This window comes from Mya arenaria, chromosome 10 (genome assembly GCF_026914265.1).
Source record: "Mya arenaria isolate MELC-2E11 chromosome 10, ASM2691426v1".
Lineage (NCBI taxonomy): Eukaryota > Metazoa > Mollusca > Bivalvia > Myida > Myidae > Mya > Mya arenaria.
In genome coordinates, this window is record NC_069131.1 from 68,568,128 (window position 1) to 68,587,968 (window position 19,841).

General features: G+C 35.2%; 3 protein-coding genes across 3 annotated transcripts; all 3 read right to left on the reverse strand.

Annotated features, from left to right (window-relative positions):
• Positions 1-215: 215 nt before the first annotated feature.
• Positions 216-4,437, reverse strand: LOC128206993 (probable E3 ubiquitin-protein ligase DTX3). Its single transcript, XM_052909767.1, has 5 exons — positions 4,391-4,437; positions 3,929-4,026; positions 2,788-2,984; positions 1,219-1,361; positions 216-731 (listed from the first exon to the last, which is right to left on the reverse strand). The coding sequence occupies exons 2-5, from the start codon at positions 3,965-3,967 to the stop codon at positions 697-699; spliced, it is 414 nt and encodes a 137-aa protein (XP_052765727.1). The 5' UTR covers positions 3,968-4,026; positions 4,391-4,437; the 3' UTR covers positions 216-696.
• Positions 4,438-4,447: 10 nt separating this feature from the next.
• Positions 4,448-10,233, reverse strand: LOC128206992 (uncharacterized). Its single transcript, XM_052909766.1, has 4 exons — positions 10,124-10,233; positions 6,106-7,138; positions 5,721-5,783; positions 4,448-4,714 (listed from the first exon to the last, which is right to left on the reverse strand). The coding sequence occupies exons 2-4, from the start codon at positions 7,015-7,017 to the stop codon at positions 4,634-4,636; spliced, it is 1,056 nt and encodes a 351-aa protein (XP_052765726.1). The 5' UTR covers positions 7,018-7,138; positions 10,124-10,233; the 3' UTR covers positions 4,448-4,633.
• Positions 10,234-15,145: 4,912 nt separating this feature from the next.
• LOC128205282 (uncharacterized) lies at positions 15,146-19,040 on the reverse strand. The gene is made up of 6 exons (XM_052906810.1): positions 18,893-19,040; positions 17,699-17,765; positions 17,429-17,584; positions 16,846-16,959; positions 16,327-16,445; positions 15,146-15,600 (listed from the first exon to the last, which is right to left on the reverse strand). The coding sequence occupies exons 1-6, from the start codon at positions 18,965-18,967 to the stop codon at positions 15,544-15,546; spliced, it is 588 nt and encodes a 195-aa protein (XP_052762770.1). The 5' UTR covers positions 18,968-19,040; the 3' UTR covers positions 15,146-15,543.
• Positions 19,041-19,841: the final 801 nt, after the last annotated feature.

Consider the following 19,841-nt stretch of genomic DNA (forward strand, 5'->3'; position numbering starts at 1 on the left):
CATTCGAACAAAGATTAAAATATCAGTTAAGTGTTGTTTTTTTATATACAAACAATACATAATGTTGTTTATTAAACATAATTTGTAGAATATAGAAACATGTATACGCTATTTTATATCGTAAGAAAAAGTAACATTATAAGCAAATACTGACAATAGATTTTAATAATTTAAATAATAATTTTGAATCACTTAAACGCATATGTTTATATGGATAGATGTTTTGAAAATGCTAATATGAATGCACCTTTTATTTTTAATCAAAACAAATATTACGATGCAAATCGTTTGAATGGACACGAGGAATATCTTCATGATTAGCTTATGTTTTCTGATGTTTGTTTTGCTATCTTTACCAAACAAATTCGAAATTATTTTTTAAACTGCTTTCTGAATGTTACTCATTTGAACGTTTATCACCCGACAAGTAAAATAATCTAAAAATGCAGAACTTTGTCACAGATATAAAAAAAAGTTATCACACCCTGTTTATAATATAAGGAACAACTCTGTACAACACAGTTGACAATGCACGTAATGTGTTCCAACAACATATCATGGGGAGAGAGAAATTCCACAACAGTAATGTTAGGAAAGATTCGGACAATCGACCGAAAATGTCTCTTTTGAAAAGTCCTTTAGGATCTACATTCGCCTCTGTGATGACCTAGTCCGCCAACCCCACCATCAGCTCCTTTAAGAACTTAGTGCAGCTTGGAGCAAAGCTAGTCCTGAAATATTTAAAAAAAAATAAAATAAATGTATTTCGAGTTATCAATACATTCAATACAATAAGTGTGCAGGAACAAAGTACCACCCACATCCTGAAATTGTCATTGCCTTTACTATAATTGTGAAATCGTAACACAAGATCATTTTTCATTTAATATATAATAAATGATAGACGGTCAGTCGTTCTACTATGTTTTTGAAATCACACACATTTTTTTGTCAATTATGCCGTTATAACTCGAATGAAATTAAGATACTGCAATTGCCAAATGTAAGATGTAACATTATCATTTATCGTTTGTATGAAACCATTTATTATTTAATATTCCTTAGTAGATATGCAGTTTAAAACTAACTTCAAATTGAAAAAAAAATCGACAGTAAAGAGAAAATTTTAGGATTGACATGCCATGTTACAAACAACACCTGAATGGATATACTTCAATGTATGGCGATATTTCTCAGAAAAGGAATAAAGCCACGGACCATCGACAGTTACTGTTTCTTCAAGATGTTTCATCTGATCTGTGCCGGCCTCTGTTATGCCCTTGTCTGCAAGCTCCGCTTTCACCTTCTGAATGTATGCAACGTAGGAGGCACGTTTACTTCCAGTTAATCCAACTAGTTCACTGCAACGATACATATAAATTATATTCAAAAACAGTTATAAGTAAGATGGCATAAGCAATTATTCCAAATTAAAACCTATCCAACAATATTAGGTTAACTACAATCATACCGTCAAAGAATATTCAGGAATACATTTAATTATCACCTGTCCTTCAATTCTCCCGGACGGAGTCCGCCCAATGAAGGACAGGGTGGCCATCATTGTAGCCCAACATCTATAGTTTTGTATTTGATTTTCCTTCTTTAAGAACTTGCAATATTGTATAAAACATGTATTCTTGTGTATACATATATTTATTCCAGCCTGTTCTTCATTTAACTGCGTTTGAACCAGTAAGATTGAGCCAGTGTCCGTTTTTTTCTCTTAATTTGTCCTTTATCATGCAGTATATTTCAATGATTGAACACAATTGTTTGTTCTTATATTTTACACCTGGCACTGTTATTTGTTTTACATGTTTTGAAAATCACATTTTCAAACCAAATCTAAAGTGATAAGGCTTTTACAGTCAACTTGACGATTAATCGAAATAGCAAAACATAAGAAATATGTAAGACGAGTAGACCAAAGACTGACCACGACAACAATGTAGATGACTAAACCTTTCTCATGACAGGCACCGCACCCGATTGGCGGAAGTCCAGATATACATTCTACACTTATTGTAGTTCCTCAGTGTCAAACGATTGTTAGTTTTAACATTTATACACAACAACTTTATATTAAGTTAAATTAATACAAAACAAATATATATCCTCACGTTTGCTAACATAAAATCATTAATATAGTTTGTTTTATTAATTTTTCCGAAGAAAAATACTCATTCATACCGAAATTGTAAGACGTGATTTCAATGATTAAAACATATAACTGACTGGCTACTGCATTCACATATTTTTTATCAGCCGCTTTAATATCGAGATATTACCTACCGCCAATTACAGGCTGCGTATTGTATACTACATCTTATATGTGTAGATTAACCAGTAATACTAGCCTCTTACAATTTTAGAATTCTACACAGTTTCACATCGAGCAACTTTTCATTACAATTTTCATTTCCTTCCAAACAGTAAACATTCATCTCATTCAACGTTTATCAAACCACAAACTATTTTAGGTAGCTACAAATGCTGGGAAACTAACTAACCTGACCGATATTGAACTACCACCACTGGGCCATTAACTAGTTATATGCTATCGATAATGGCTTCTACTATCTACCGCCGTTAACAGGTTAAATACATTCTGCATATGGTAAGTGTAGACTAACAAATAATACTAACACAGATCATTCATTAATTGGACACTTCAAAGGCGAGACGCCATCTAGGACAAATGTCTTGTAATTCCTAATAGTGAACGCTCGTTCTCTTATGAACATCTACAGCTGACTCTTATTATTTCTGTAAGATGTTTCTTACCTGTATTCATACACTGCATGATCGTACAATGAGACCCCATTTGGGACAATTTTCCCATTCTTCCCAACAGTGAACATCCGTCCTGTACTGAACTCCGCCTTCAACGCCATGCATACTGCCAAGCCCTCACTGTTGTTGGCCAAATATCCGTTGAACGTGCCGCCTTTATACGATTTTCCCGGGGACGGATGGTGACTCTGCAAAGGGGAAGACAAACGTTGTATTGTACGTTTTGAGCTGGATACAGTTTTCTATATGTGTTCGTGTGTGTGTGTGTGTGTGTGTGTGTGTGTGTGTGTGTGTGTGTGTGTGTGCGTGCGTGCGTGCGTGCGTGTGTGTGCGTGTATTCGTGTATTCGTGCGTGCTCGCGCGTATGTGTCACTCTGTGCGTGCGTTCGTGCGTGTGTGCATGCGTGCTTGTACGTGCAGTCTAATTGGTGTTTTCTGTTTCCAAACAGTTATACTGAAATATACGGCACACGTGGTAATGCTTTGTTTATTTCAAATTATATGGGATGTATAGCATTTCCTCAGAGGCGAGTATATGAGCCGTTTTGGATGTTGGCTTGTTTGTTTAGACGTGTGTTGACTTACATGGTTTGGGGTACGAACCTTTACTGATAATGCCCGAGCTGTTACTAAAATATAGTGCCTACATCTGAGTTGTGGAGTCATTGTGGCTAAATGGGCCATTCCTCCACCATGTGGCGTGCAATGTCGGCGCGTGATCAGATTGTTTTTCTTGCCAGCAGAATCTATTTAGGTCCATCATATAAGATGTAATGATTTCGGGGCCTTATAAACACAATAACATTATGAGCCCTGTACACTATTTGCCGGTGCAGGAACGTACTTAGCGCATAATGTAATATTCTTTTTTTATTGCATTTGTGTTTGTAAAAAAAACTAGATACGTTGCACTGTGTTAGTTGTAGCCTTCAGCATATCTATAAAAATACATTTTTTTAGCTTTTGAATACTATGTTAAAAATATTATTTCACCACAATGCACACAACGTAGGTTTTTGTGCACACTTGTATGATAAAATGCTGTGATATTGAAATTTGTTTTTTTTTTCAACTGTCTGTTAGCTTTAAACACATGATTGATTAAGTAAATACATTTACACATAATGATTACCGTTTGGATGCCTTCCGGAAATGTAAATATCAACTTCATGATTGGATGAACGACTTCATAGTCGCGGTTGACCTGAACTGTTCCACTGGGCTGTGTCCCTAAGAAGTAAAGTGACCCTGAGTAATAAACAATCAAAAACGCATGCGATCACACATGGTCAATTCCGAGATGTTTTGTTAAAAACAACTCCTTTTAACCATCCGTATCGAACTATAAGACGCTTCGTCTGCATTTCCTTCTGATTTAAGCATTGGTATAATATTTTACGTAAAGGACAAAATATACCATCTGACATTTAACAAATGAAATATTGTAAATAATTTACCACCAATTTCAGGATGAATATAATATTGTTATAAATTTTTATCAATTTTTAATTTTAAGATGGAGATATTATAATGCGTCGCCAATTTACTAATGTTAAGGTACTTGCATCATACATAGGTATTAAGGATAACTTACAGTTGAATAATTCTTTGATTGTTGTACATTTCGTCTGGACTATTGCTCTTTCCTAAACACAGATAATATATCGATGACTTAAACTATTCATGATTGATATTTGAAACGAATTGGAACAATAGACACACAGCTATGAATATGAATATACACTGTATAAATACAGCCACGGCTATTTCGTATAAAATTTGTTAATCAGTCGTTAACAAAAGTTAACGTTATTCATTTTTGCCTATGCAATGTCATTTAATTATCTATGATTTCCTTTTCAACTCGATTCAAGTCTGCTTTCGTTCTTTTTAACTCAGCCTCGACAGTCAGTCGTTCCTAAAAGAAACATAGTGCAACGTTAGCCTCGGAAGCAGATCAGCATTGTTGGAAATATTTAATAAACACTAAAATCATGTACAATATATCCATTTCAATCCTGCAGCCTCAACTTTGCTTACACAAAGCGAATTTCTGAGGTAAAAAATACTGCAATGATATAAAGGACACTATACTAAGATAAAATCAATATCTGTTATCAAATTTCGTACTTTAACATCGATAACTTCTATGCAACCTTTAAATATTCTACATGCAATAAGACTCGCATGTGCACACTATTGTTTCGACTATAAAACTGTAGTTTATGACGTGCAGACACGTCCACAATTTTGTTAAGACTAAACAGATGTAGTTTACGACTAATAGGCACGTCAACACTATTGTTTATATTATTTAGACTATACAGAGAAAATATTTGTACAAGAAAAGATTACATAGATATTTTAAATGACGGAATAACAATATTTACTAATGTAACGGTACATATAAAATTGAATATAAATTATGAAACTTAAAAGCCTGTAGTAGTTCCATTTTATGATTCCTTAAAAAACAGTTGTATACAAAGGTATGAAGACATAAACATTGGGAAGACATAACAACAACGAAGCCTAATTTAAATCGTCCTTTACAAGATAAAACGATTGACACGATAATAGCATAGTAAGAGTGGTAAAGCTTCTAGCTAATCCGTAAACATTTTAAATATATAGACGACACTTGCTCTAGCCAATGTATGTTTAACTGTCAGGAGTAGTACCGAGACATTGAACAACCGGCTACCTAATATTAAATGACAAAGGTAAAAGATCGCCATTGTATCTCTCGAGGTATCGACTGATAACTATTTTAACTTGGAAATTATTATAACTGTGGACTTGAGGGGCGGATCACCAATTGTAGTAATGAATATACAAAAATAGACCGTAATTATGATAGTCTTAATGCATATGCAACAAAATATAACGTTATTTTGCTTTACCAGTGTTGTCCTTTAACGTACCTTTATTGATTTATCCAAATATTCTTTGGCCTTATGTGACAGTGCAGTGAGCTCCCTCCTTGTCTGTAATCACACGCATAATTATCATATATATATATTATATTATTTATGCACTGTGCTGTTTGTAGAGTTGTGTGCTGTTCTATGCATGTTGTAAGGATGATTTTCCAATCGGTGATATTTGTATCTCGAATTAAATATACAATACCACGCATAAACTAAGCAGATGAGAGCTTCAGAAACAATGATTTACCTATCAAGGAACATTTAATTGCTGAATAAATCGAATAGCTTGTTGACACTGATATTATCATTACGCTGTAATGCAATATTGTGCGAGTATTATGATAGTAAACATTTAAGCAATCGACACCTTACGCAATACCTTTTGTATTTCTGTAGTGGGCTCGAAAACATCGTTAACACTTCCATCATCACTCCCAGTAACTTCGTCTTGATGTTCACAAACATCCTCCAAGTCCTCAAACACACATTTCAGAATAACTCTGTTTTCTTTAAATTCAAATCTTTTAAAAGTGTGTTTGTGTTTGATTTCTCTCAAGTTGGATCTAACGTCCGAAACCCCTTTATCAAATTTTCTACTAAGTAGGTACAGGTACCCAGCCATATTATTGTGAACAAATTGATCAATCTTTCTTTCTTCATTTTCACACCATGTGATTTTCTCATTATACGTCCTAGTAATACGGGAATAGGTGCTCTCGTTTTCATTGTGCTTCTTTGTTATCTCATCTATTAGGACATTTGTCAATTCATCTACACGTTGTTTAATTTTAATACCTAATTCAATACATTCCTGTGCACAGTTATCAGCATTAGTTTTGAAGTTCTCCTTGCTATTCTCTGCGTCATCTTTCAAAAGCAAAATTTCGTTTTTAACCTCCATCAACAGTGACTTCATTGTGTTAACCTTCTCGCAGTCGATGCTGCCTACTTCACGCAGCAAGTCAACAACTTCTTTCCCACAAGAAAGATGTTCCGAATGAAGACATCTGCCACAAATCATGGTATCATGTCTTGTGCAAAGAAATATAGCTCTCTCAGTCGCATGCTGCTTACATCTTTCTTCTGAGGCGTCCCGAATGATGACCTTTGGATTTTCTCTATCATCCTCATGCACGTTGACAGCCTCATGCATAATGACAGAATGTGTTTGAAACACCTTTCCTGTGTTGTGAATGTCAACGCAAGCGTCTCCAATGTGTCCGCAGGTTTTGCAATATCCGACTGCATATTCTTTGAAGCATATTTCACATTGAATTTGTTTTGATGCCATGTCAGATGGTAATGCGGGTTTAAGATATAAGAATTCGCAAGATTATTGAATAAAGTTGTGCTTTTTTGTCCATTAAATATTTCTTTGTTGCCACTATATGGTAAAATGAATACATGTATCCCTGAAAATATAAATACATATATGATAAGCAAGATCACGAGGATATCATGATAATAAATAACGAGTGTATTAAAAAGCTATTGGCAAGTGAAGTTGTAATGAAATTACGTTTAAACAGATAATTAATAATCTTACTCCGTATGAATCGATGTTTCAATAGCAAAAAACTATGTCTTTTTATGAGTTCGTGCTGTTTAGATATTAGACTGTTTAACGATCGAATATTTTATTTTTTATTATTTTAATGTATAACTGCACTAATGTTTAAGATATTTGACTGGTACGTATTCAACGTGCATGATGGAAGGGTATCTGTTATACCTATATGTTTGATCGATAGGTACAGAAACTCAGCATTAACATACCACATATATCGCATCAGATTTACAGCAAGCTGATGGTTTGCCAACGCCATGACATCAAGAGACATGAAACTCACACCATTATCTGAACAAAAACAGTAAAGATACTAAAACTTCTATATTTTAGCCCTGCTGTGAAGACAGTTGAAAGCTAATATGGATCACCATCGATTTCATGTCCTGTGCATAGACCAGAACTGTGCATTTATTCAGACGCATAGAGAACGTTCCTCCAGTGAGTCTCAAACCAGCAATGTATTTGTTGAAAGAAGCACATATCCCACTATAGCATTCCCACCCTTCAGTTTCCAGTCTGATCCATATCCGTTAGGTTAGCGGCCCCAATTCCACTTTAGCATCCACACCCTTCAGTTTCCAGTCTGATCGTTATCCGTTAGGTTAGCGGCCCCTATCCCACTATAGCATCTTCACCCTTCAGTTTCCCGTCTGATCCATATCCGTTAGGTTAGCGGCCCCTATCCCACTATAGCATCCACACCCTTCAATGTCCAGTCTGATCGATATCCGTTAGGTTAGCGGCCCCTATCCCAATATAGCATCCACACCCTTCTGTTTCCAGCCTGATCCATATCCGTTAGGTTAGCGGCCCCTATCCCACTATAGCATCCACACCCTTCAGTTTCCAGTCTGATCCATATCCGTTAGGTTAGCGGCCCCTATCCGACTATAGCATCCACACCCTTCAGTTTCCAGTCTGATCCATATCCGTTAGGTTAGCGGCCCCTATCCCACTATAGCATCCATACCCTTCAGTTTCCAGTCTGATCCATATCCGTTAGGTTAGCGGCCCCTATCCCACTATAGCATCCACACCCTTCAGTTTCAAGTCTGATCCATATCCGTTAGGTTAGCGGTCCTTATCCAACTATAGCATCCACACCCATCAATTTCCAGTCTGATTTTTATCAGTTAGGTTAGCGGCCCCTATCCAATTATAGCATCTACACCCTTCAATTTCCAGTCTGATTTTTATCCGTTAGGTTAGCGGCCCCTATCCCACTATAGCATCCACAACCTTCAGTTTCAAGTCTGATCCATATCCGTTAGGTTAGCGGTCCTTATCCCACTATAGCATTCCCACACCCTTCAGTTTCCAGTCTGATCCATATCCATTAGGTTAGCGGCCCCTATCCCACTATATCATTCTCACCCGTCAGTTTCCAGTCTGATCCATATCCGTTAGGTTAGCGGCCCCTATCCCACTATAGCATTCCCACCCTTCAGTTTCCAGTCTGATCCATATCCGTTAGGTTAGCGGCCCCTATCCCACTATAGCATTCCCACCCTTCAGTTTCCAGTCTGATCCATATCCGTTAGGTTAGCGGCCCTTATCCCACTATAGCATTCCCACCCTTCAGTTTCCAGTCTGATCCATATCCGTTAGGTTAGCGGCCCCTATCCCACTATAGCATTCCCACCCTTCAGCTTCCAGTCTGATCCATATCCGTTAGGTTAGCGGCCCCTATCCCACTATAGCATCCATACCCTTCAGTTTCCAGTCTGATCTATATCCGTTAGGCTAGCGGCCCCTATCCCACAATAGCATCCACACCCTTCAGTTTCCAGTATGATTCATATCCGTTATGTTAGCGGCCCCTATTCCACTTGCATGTGCACAATGTACCATAGTATCTTACTGCATTTATAGAGTTGCAAAGAATAATTTATCCCTTAGTGTTTAGGCCTAAAAAAATATGTCTGTTTCGGGTTACCCGACCCTACCTATAAAAATGCGCCAACCCTAACTATTTTTTTCCGTTTCTGAGCAAAAATATATTCGTTAGCGAATAGAGAGTTACGAAGGGCGGAAAATTGCGAATTGGACGATCAGAATTATTGTTTATATGATAAAACAGTCAGGCAATGACAGAAATGTAGGAAAGACTGGCATGTGCAAGAAAACACTCTAAACTTACGACAGATTTTGAAAAAAAAAAAAAAAAAAAATTAAAAAAAAAAAATCCCTACCCACCCTACCTAAATATTTTGGGAAGGTTACCCTAAACAAACAATTATTTTTGGCCTTATGTGTAAATGCGATATGTCTTCGCTTCTACAATGGTAGTTTAATTTGCATAGTCATTGAACTAAATACAGCAATAAAGTTTAATGTATATGCCTAAAAATGTCTTAAACTTTTTGTTATTTCAAGAATTATTTCCAAAGTGCAAAAGAGTTCTCCTTTACCGGCACAATGGGACCGAACTAGAATAAAAGCCTTAATTAGGCAGATTTGTATATTACATGGTACATGTTCACTAATTAATTACATAAATCGGAATTCACAGATTATGTGCGATAAATTATAATGATAAAATGACGAAACTAAAAGTTAGATGAACGTAAGAGTGTGGTCTTGTATTGTTCGGAAACACGGAGGAAGCCCACTTTTTTTGTCCAGCTTGTTGACCACAAGCTAAACTCACATGATCCCCGGCCGGGAATCGAACTCTGGTGGCGGAGTTGAGAGGCGATTGCGAAAAACAACAATAACAATACTAGCAACTAAATATATAATACGACCATAAATTCGTTAAAGTTAATGTTCAGATTATAGCCCTCTTAACTGACTTGAGCTTAATCTGATTAAACAATATACTCACTGAATACTGGGGCTTCTAACCTGCGTTGTATTTAGTAGCCAATATATTTTTAACACTAATTTCTCATCATATAAAAACATAAATTCTTTATCAAGATATTGAAAACACTCCTAAATATTCTCCCTCTTAAACATATGGACAATTATAAGTAGGGTTAAACACAAACATACTACGCGTACGTAGTTAACGGAGCAGTCAACAGTTTAATAAGCGACGATATTCAGTGTCTACTTGACATAAAAAATGCTTTAAGAAATGATATAAAGTGTTATACGGGATAAACAGCTTATATAAAATTGCTTAAATATATTGCAGTAGAATGCATCTGTATTTATTTAATTCAAAATTCCAGGACAAACCAAGTAGTCAAATCAATAACGAAGACCCTGTTAAACGATACAAGATTTCGACATAACAGACTCTTAGAAAGACACAATGTCACTATCGTCACTATTATCATCAGACCGGCACAAAACATTGACGGACAAAACAATTGTTGGTTAAAACAATATTTATTTCGATATAATATTTACAATACGTTTAGTCTAACAAATTTGAGCATAATCAATGTTAACAAAGACAAAATATGTAATTAATTTAAACAAAGAACATGTAAATTATGCACAAAACAATAGTGCTAACATAAATGAGAAGCAAGCCTTAAGGCTTATACTATATTTCGCTTCTGTAGGTCATTCACGCTTGTTAGGCTGGTGCGCAAGTTGCGGTGACTCAAATACAAATAATCTTATTGTCGTTTGGTGTAACCTATGGTATGTAAAAACAAGTTGTTTTAGTCTGTAATCAGCTAGTTAAAAGGAAGAAAGGATAAAGGTAGAAGAAAAGGAAGGTGAAATAAGAGGAGTGGTACAGGTACTGGTCAGATCGGGATCGGGATAAGGTTTGCTAGAATGAGTACTCAAAAACGGTTACATTGACGTATATAGTTCTGGAAGTTGTCAAAGATAAGTTTGTTCGTTTGATATGAGGCTTCCTTCGATCCAAAGAGTAACAGTTGAAGAGAAAATTGACCAACGGTGGATAACTGATCAATCAGATGATTTCTTTTTGAGAATAGGTGTTCTTTAAGATTGTTACAGTGCAAACGCAACCTCGCGTGATTGACACAGGATTTGTGGTCACCTTCATAGTACAAGTCAGGAACTTGTTTTGTGTTCTTGTAAAGTTTGTATTTGAAAGAAGGCACGGACGGCGATGACTGAACTTCTTCCGTGAGTGCGCTCCATGCGGATATAGCTGATGGCAGAAATGAACTCTTCAACAACTGTGATTTGCATGAAATGTTCCGAAGGTTATCTGCATTTCGAAGTTATACGAAGTAGTATCGCCAACTCTTGTTGGAATCAGTTAGATATGCTGGTGTAAGAGAGTAAAACATCTGATAAAAAATAGGATAAGTTTATGTTTACGGCGCCTTTCTTTGAGCGGTTCGATTCAGTTTCAACATAAAGATTGGTCAAAGATGGTAGTCGAGTTGCACCTGATATAATTCTGGCCACCTCATGTTGTACCTTTTCTAAGTCATCCTTATCAGCTTGCGTCAGATTATTCCAGACAACATCGGTATATTCCAACAAAGGCCTAATGAATGTGAAATACAGAACCTCAAGCAATTTACGATCAAGAACTTATATGAATGATCGCATGAAGTGAATTACCTGCCAAGCCTTCAGTCATCAGAAATGTGTTCATAAATAAATTTTGGTTTTACCTCCTTGAGACGGTCATGGAATCATTTGGGGGTTAAACTTATTTATGAGCACCAAGTGCCACTAGTATCCCAACATGTATCATTTATATAGACGATAAGAATATCATCAACCTTATGACAATGGAAAATAACGTTATATAAATCATTCCAAAACAGGTATGCTTACTGCAAGATTTCAAAGTCCTGAAACGTACACACGCGAATCCAACCGCAGCAATAGGCCAACTCCTCAAAGATACGATACAGTCAAACATAGACATGTATCGCTCGCCTAAATAAAGTGTAAGGTTAAAACGCATGTGGTCGTACGGTCTATGGTACACACCAGGAGGTGAAACAAAACTATATGAATAGAAACAACAAAAAATATCAAAAGAAACAATCAAATAAATATTTGAATTCGTTAAAACATATTTATTGATTGCGTAATAATTATTTTTATTAACCTTTGCTACTATTTTTGTTACAATAAAATATCTCAACTAGTTAAAAACATATAAAAACCGCCAAGCAAGGGTTAGATAATGGAAATGATCATGGACTATCATAGTCTATTTCATTGATGTATATATGTGTGTTGTTATGTGTGGAAATAATCTAGTGTTCTGTTCTGTTCTGTAAAGTTTTCCCTCGTACATGTCATCAGATTTCTGTTGTTTTTTTTCGTTTGCCCATATTTCTCCTTCAATTTAAACTGTATCATTGTACGGTATGTGTTACAGAACTTGTCTATTTACATTAACATTTACCTTTGTAATATGCATTTTTTAACGTTATCCTTTATAATACTGAATAGCGATATTTTTGTGCTGTATGATATGTGTTATGGGATGTGAGCGCCATAGATGCGAATTATCTTCGATATGGGCGCGGCGTTTGGCGCTAGCGTGAGTGTGACATTTCTTACATGTGACAAATGGTCACAGTCAATCATAACAAAAATCAGACAAACAGGGCGTGGCAGTATGTCATCGTGGTTTAAAACTTTCAAATTAAATAGTTACACTTGAAATTATGTTGTTTACAGCTCACAAGTCAAAACATAAGCTTAACTGCAAAGTTATTCAAAGCCTGGGCTTCAAACGAGAAGTCTAGTACCAAACACGATTAGTTTAAGGCAATAATACAGACGTTTGTGACACTTCTGTATTATTCTTTTATTGCCAACAAATAGGAGAAAATAAGAATGATCGCAAACTCTCCCAATCCACGGCACTAACCTTTTATTCTCTATTTCGTCATTTTGAACATTTTCATGACCCTTTCATCATCTTCAGTCCCACTCAGACAATGTACTTATTTTTAATGTGTTAAGGTCTGACAGTGTCTGACAGTTTGTATTAGTCGCATTATGGCTTGATCCAACTGCATCCTTCGAACAGTTTAAAGACTCGCTGCAAGTGGTATTTGCTTGAATTGTTAATCCAGAGCCTTTCTTAGTTTATTAGTGTTGTGAGGTGTTTGCAGCTGGGGAGTAAAACAGTGACTTTAGTGGCTCTGAATCACGGCTTTGGGCAGTTGTTTTTATAAATATTCGCAAAAAGCGTCGAGGAAAAATTTGTGTTTTTCATCTGTTAAACATAGGCTCGCCTTGTGTTGAATAAATTATGTGACGATACGTGATAGATCCTTTATGTGTGATGACAACTTTAGCTGCAATGTTGACAAATCTTGCTCTGGATCGAAACTTTTTTATCTCGTTTTTAACCATATTTTTCTTAATTTCATGGATAACATTCATGCTCGTTCATTATCTAGAAATTTTCGAATTATATTTATTTTGTTTATCGATTTCATAGCTTATTGGCCTTGCGCGTTGATGTATAGGATATTGCAGTTTGGTGTCGAACTATGAGTGTTTCCTTATAACAGAAGAATGGGAAAGGCAAGGGTTTGTCTGAATATTGATTTCTGGTAAGAGTGTATCTAAAGCACTTTCACTTAGATTTAGTCACAACTATTGACAATATATCTTAAACAGACAATTAGCCACACTTATGACAAACGGAACTAGAAACAATAGCTTGGTTTGAAACGCTTAATCATACAATTAATTCTTAGTAGACGCTTCATATAAACCACTATGAAATTTGTAATAAGAGAAAATAATAAGACAATCAATAGAATTCAGAAAGGAAATTTATTCTCAAGTTGTTCTATGTATTTGCATATTTATAGAAACATTGAAATATCAAATTGTTCATAGAAAAGGGGTGTGGATAAATGCGTACTCTCATCGAAATACATGTACAAATTGAAGTGAACTTAAAGCAAAATTTAATATACAGTTTTTAAACTGACATTTTTAGGCAAAAAATATTTAAAAAGGGAAAACAGCAACACCAGCTATATTTACCGATGGTGGAAAATTTACAGAAGCCGAAAACACACGTCTCATGTCCAATGATGTTATATTTATTAAGGTTTATTAGTGGATATAAAATTATGAGTTTTGAATTTCGCTCTATTTATTAAATATCTGCTTCATCTGTTCTGATTTTATAACAAAATCGATAGAATAAAATTGAAATAACACCAAACCAACAATAACTCTCTATATGTACATGTACATATAAGAAATGCAAATGAAATTATAACCATGAACACAAACACAATCAGATAAAGCATAGGCGATAATCACAAATCTGTCGAAATCACGATAAGTTGATTTTTTTTCCACTGATTAAGCAAAGTTCGAGTAGTGTATTTATGTCAAAAACCATTGTTTTAAATTAGTTTTTCTTAGCTCAGTCACAGATGTTCTTCATATTTTACATACATAACAAGTTGATTATCAATGAAATAAAATACATACATAATTATTCCCTCTTTTCTTACTTGCATATGTTTCAGTCGGCCTTTAAACAAGTATAAATTCAAGTTAAGCGGGCCTTAGAAAAATAAAGAGTTACCGGACACTTTTGTTTAAGGTCTGCGGAAGAATAGTTGTGTGTAACCTGCGAGTGACCGACAAGTCAATAAAATCCTTGAACATACTGCAGATTTCGCATTCTTACTTTTGCACATAATCCATAACTTTTTAAATTAACCTAAACTTAAATGCTTAACCAATTTATCGATCACTAGAAGGTTTCTATAAGACGATTTCTTTCGTTTGGAATGAGCGGAAAGCATTAAATGCAACGTATCAAAACTGACATTCATTCTAAAATTTATTTTTTCAAAAATTCCAAATATATAAATGACTGGTTCATAGCTTGTATTATGAGTTAAGATTCAGTAATATTCTTTAACGTCATATAATTTGTGGCTCAGACAAAATAGTCCTTCTTTGGTATTTCTTAACACCTTTTACAATTTAGTAAATGACAATGTCGCAGCTAAATATCAGACAATTATCTTAAGACTGTTTATCGTGGAAGTTAAACATTTACTTGAATATAGATAACAACAGAAGAAATATTTGACAATTGAAAATGTTATGTTATTTTCTAAATGTACATGTAACATGAAAGAAAATGTGAACATATCGATGCTTATTTGGAAGAGTACAATATAATAACTTTATGAAGATGAAGTACTTGGCTGATGATGTTGACATGGAATAAGCGGAAAGTATTCGATTTATTGCTGCTGCTGTCGCTCATACACTTGAGATTTAAATGCGGTGCTTCTTGTTATGTCTATGGTTGGCTTGTCATATATTTGAGAGAACTGCTCCTGACGATTAAACTGCAAACACCTGTGTTCTTTGGTGTTCTGGTAGCTCATTCGTGTAACTGACCTGTGGAAAATATGTTGACCGCTGTTATGCTAATAACATAATTCTAACAATAAGGTTGTTTTGTTTGAAGATATATATTAAGATGTGCTTCATTCCTATTTAATGATTCCCGCTTACTCCTCTACTTCCTTTCACCAGGTATCATACTGTAACGTTTTTGATTTTTCGTTGCAGATGGAAATATCAGACTCAAGGTCACAAGAAAAAGAGCCGAGTAACCGAATATGCAATATATGTTATACTGTTTGACACTGACCGTACATTTATATGAAAGTTTCACCATAAAAACGTTTGCATTGTTTTATGCTGACGTCATAACTCTCGGTTAATTGAAATCACAACGGGCGTCACGGAGTTCCTCAGAACATTGTTTATTTTGAAATAAGTAAAAGCAGGACCTCCAGATCTGCATTCATTTGATGTTGAACATTCGCAAAGAATGTGTTTTGATTGTTCACAAAATAAACTTTATAGCAGAAGTACATACAACTGTAACGTCACAAATATGTACGTTCCAAATCAGGTCATTGGAAAAAAAAATACATATATAGTATTTAAATCAGTTTTATTCAAGACTGTGCATTGACATCAACGACGAGGAGAGCGCCCACAATAACCAACATTGACGTTATTACGTGTTAAAGAATCAACTAGTTATATTTATCGAACCAACATGATAGGAGAACTATGAAGGAACATACATGGAAATATATATAACTAAATTACCATGCATCCAGATGTTCTCGATTTCTTATGAAGAAGCCTTCTAACCATATAGTAGATCATGATGCCAATGAGACACGTACCAATAACCACAACTCCTACGACAACAGGGAACTTCCAATCTTAAATACAATTTGTTATTTCTGATTTGTTCACACGAACTACTTTATGCTTTCATACAATACTGACTCATAGTTTATAGATGCCGCCGAATAACTTTTCTCACCTTTATTGTGCAAGAACCCTCGTTGAAACATAAACCCTTGATAGTCACAAACTGTAACTCTATTGCATTGAATATGTTTGAAGGTACTAAGCCGAATCAATATATAAATAATAACTCATACGATGGTGAACTAAACATAAAATTGTACATAAAATTACCGTTAAATTCTGTTTTGCTTTCTTGTCATTGCTACAGGTGTCAATAAGAGACATACTTATAATGGACTGGACAGTGTTAAATGTACCATATTCTCAGTTCCTTGCACCTAGTTAATACAAAAACAAATATGTAAATACCTTTAAGGTCTGCCGCGTATACAGCACACGTTGCGCAACATGTTGAAGAATCTATCAGACATTCAAAACGACCTACTGAAGCGCAGCTCGACTTCTTGTCACCATATTCACAACCTGCAAAAAGTGTTGGTAACATAAATCAACAACACATGCAAGACGATCTACTAAAGCGCAGCGCTACTTGTAACAAACCTCGCAGCCTGAAAAAGTGCTGTCACACCAATTTCTACAAGCATTTAAGGCACCCAACTGATGAGTTTACTGAAGCGCGACTTCTTATCACCAAATTTGCATCCCGCAAACTTTGTCGGTAACAAAGAGCTGGTACTCACGGTAGGCTGCCAATAGATAACCGTGTTACTTAACAAGCTTTTACTACGTATGTATTAATCTCGGTTTTGATTTTCGAAGAAGAAATATGGCATTCAGCTTGGGTCCTTGTCGTTGTCGACGGACCTGTATATAAATGAACCCTTAGATCGGTTTTACTAAGTATACCTAGAATGCTTATCTGAAACTCACCTGGTAATTGCTGTTATATTTGTATAAACTACAGTTGAAGAACTACAAAAACTATACTTACCGGGTAAAATAGTATGAATGGCATTACATGATGCGCAACAGGATGCATATAATTCTCTCTCATAACATTTGTATGGTTCATCGCGAACTACTTGTGAACACACGGCACCTTCAGGTTCCAAGGGAGGTAATTGATCTCCAAAGGGACAAAACTCAGCTGAAACAAAGGCAATGTGCAGAAAAGGAAAACTCTTGTTTCTGAACCAATGTATATAATGTCAACCTGTCAATAGAAACATAAATATCAGAATACACTTTAACCGAAACTAACCTGGTGCTGACATGGCGCTGGTCTTGCTTGAATCGCTGTTTCCAATACAGAAACCATTTGAACAGACCTGAGGCAAATAAAATAAAACATACGTCAAAATAATTACATCTAAGCAATTTACCTATGACATTAAACAATTTATGCTTCTCTTGCCCATAGTACCAAAATATTTCTCTTATGTTGAACTATTCTTCAAAATATCTTATCTCATTTACGTAAAAACTCACGCTCAAGATTCAACATAACACCGAATTCATGACAAAGTTGGCTTAAAACTAGATTATCCACTAAAGGGCATGCCAAGTTTCTCAAAGTTAACACCTAAAATTAAAACAAGGCCATGTTTTCCAAGGTCTAGTCAGAAACAAATAGGTTCACAATGTTACCTTCGTAAACAAAAATAAGGCAAATCTTTCCAAGGCTTAGCCGGAAACGAGTACAAATATTTATTTCGAATATTCATCATGAAACTTAACATAAAACACAAGTGTGGCAATAATCAAAACAAGGGCCATCACAGTAGTAATCACTGTCCCTACACGCTGGCTTTAAACAGGATTTGTTTGAGATTTCAGACGTTTAATATTTAATTGAACCAAGCGTATAAAACAATAAGATATGAAAGGCTGCATATTTCAGGTTTATGCAAATAGAGTATCGATGACATGTTACTCTTTGCAAAGCAAAACTCTTGATGCATTTCAAGTAACATTTGTTGGGTAGTACAATTTATGCTGGTAATGTGGAAAACGTTTCAAAACAACCCCTCTACTATTGTGAAAGTTTTACACTAGAAAACAGAAATAAGGCTTACACGTAACCATCTTATTTAAGAAAGCATGGCTTTGAAAGACTCGACCATAGACAACGACAATTATCATACATTATGTAATTCAAGGTGATCATTCGTACCAAATTTAATTAAATTTAGTAAAATGGTATACATTGCTTAAACAAGTTGACGATTTCTTACAAAACTTATGCTAACATCAAAAACACGGCATGACAATTCAGTGTACCACTTTTTAAAACACAGAAGGTTTAAGTATGTAAAATAATTTCGTTCAACAAAATGTTTGTAACAGACCTATCGCCCGTTCAATTACCAACATGACGTCCAGTAACTTAACTTAAGTATACAACGCTTTAAAGCTTGTTTGTGAAAGTGTAATTGGAAGCAACAATTAACCTTACCTTATTTGTCCCACAAAAGGTACCATCCAATGCCACATGAAAAGAACACGAGTCACGTGACACCCAGCAGAACATCAACGCACAAATTTCTCCATAACCGTCATGATACTTGTTCTTCCAAGAGTAATATCATTCAGATATAAACATGTTACTGATAATAAGAACTGTTTACTGTCTGAAACTAAACCAGCGGTTTTAAATAAGTGAGATAAAATGACAATACGCAACATCTTATTTTTAATTGATCAAATTAATGTCAATGAAGTGTGTTAATGACAATGGTGAACATGTTTAGCAAACATAATATTCGCGATCTTTTCACCCCACGGTATACATTTATCACCACTGCTATGTCATATAAAATGGTTAGATTGCGGAGATATCGTTGTATGCATAGCCTTCTTAAGTCACACCTATATTGATGTATGGAGAATTGTGATTTGATTCATACTTTATGAAAGACATTATCTATGTGAAAAGGTACAGAAACAAGCTCAGTGGCCGAAAGTTTAAACATAAATAACATGAGGCTGTTTCATTCTTAAACGGCCTTTATTAAGATACATGCGTTACTGTGTAAATCTATTAAATAATAACCTAAGGTTGTTATTAACTGACAAGCACACTAACAATCCATATACTTGGATATCCAAAACACGACAAAAAGGTAAATTGAACTAACTTTTATCATATTACAGCTGATGGCAACTTCATTTAGATTGTTCGATAAGAGGTTCTAAATGACATTATTTATTTTGTTTTGCAACCTTTCACTGCTAAGAGGTCTTGTAATACTTCGAGCATTTACATTGTGTTGAAGAAATCGCACAAAAAACACACAGTTGATTTGATGTTTACAACGTATACATTCCTTCAATGTAATTATAACAAAAAGCTATTATTCTAAAGTTCTTACTCTACATAGGTGTGATCCTTGCCCTTCAAGCTC

What these genes read in the sequence shown, in the direction of transcription:
- LOC128205282 (XM_052906810.1), bottom strand. Translation starts at nt 18,967, where the DNA reads ATGTTCTGCTGGGTGTCACGTGACTCGTGTTCTTTTCATGTGGCATTG. An exon ending in CCTTTTGTGGGACAAATAAG is followed by an intron (nt 17,766 to 18,892) that starts GTAAGGTTAATT and finishes TATTTGCCTCAG; the next exon opens with GTCTGTTCAAATGGTTTCTG. An exon ending in CAGCGCCATGTCAGCACCAG is followed by an intron (nt 17,585 to 17,698) that starts GTTAGTTTCGGT and finishes CCTTTGTTTCAG; the next exon opens with CTGAGTTTTGTCCCTTTGGA.
- LOC128206993 (XM_052909767.1), bottom strand. Translation starts at nt 3,967, where the DNA reads ATGAAGTTGATATTTACATTTCCGGAAGGCATCCAAACG. An exon ending in CATGCAGTGTATGAATACAG is followed by an intron (nt 1,362 to 2,787) that starts GTAAGAAACATC and finishes GTATCGTTGCAG; the next exon opens with TGAACTAGTTGGATTAACTG. An exon ending in AGAAACAGTAACTGTCGATG is followed by an intron (nt 732 to 1,218) that starts GTCCGTGGCTTT and finishes TAAATATTTCAG; the next exon opens with GACTAGCTTTGCTCCAAGCT.
- LOC128206992 (XM_052909766.1), bottom strand. Translation starts at nt 7,017, where the DNA reads ATGGCATCAAAACAAATTCAATGTGAAATATGCTTCAAAGAATATGCA. An exon ending in CCACTACAGAAATACAAAAG is followed by an intron (nt 5,784 to 6,105) that starts GTATTGCGTAAG and finishes GTGTGATTACAG; the next exon opens with ACAAGGAGGGAGCTCACTGC. An exon ending in ATTTGGATAAATCAATAAAG is followed by an intron (nt 4,715 to 5,720) that starts GTACGTTAAAGG and finishes TGTTTCTTTTAG; the next exon opens with GAACGACTGACTGTCGAGGC.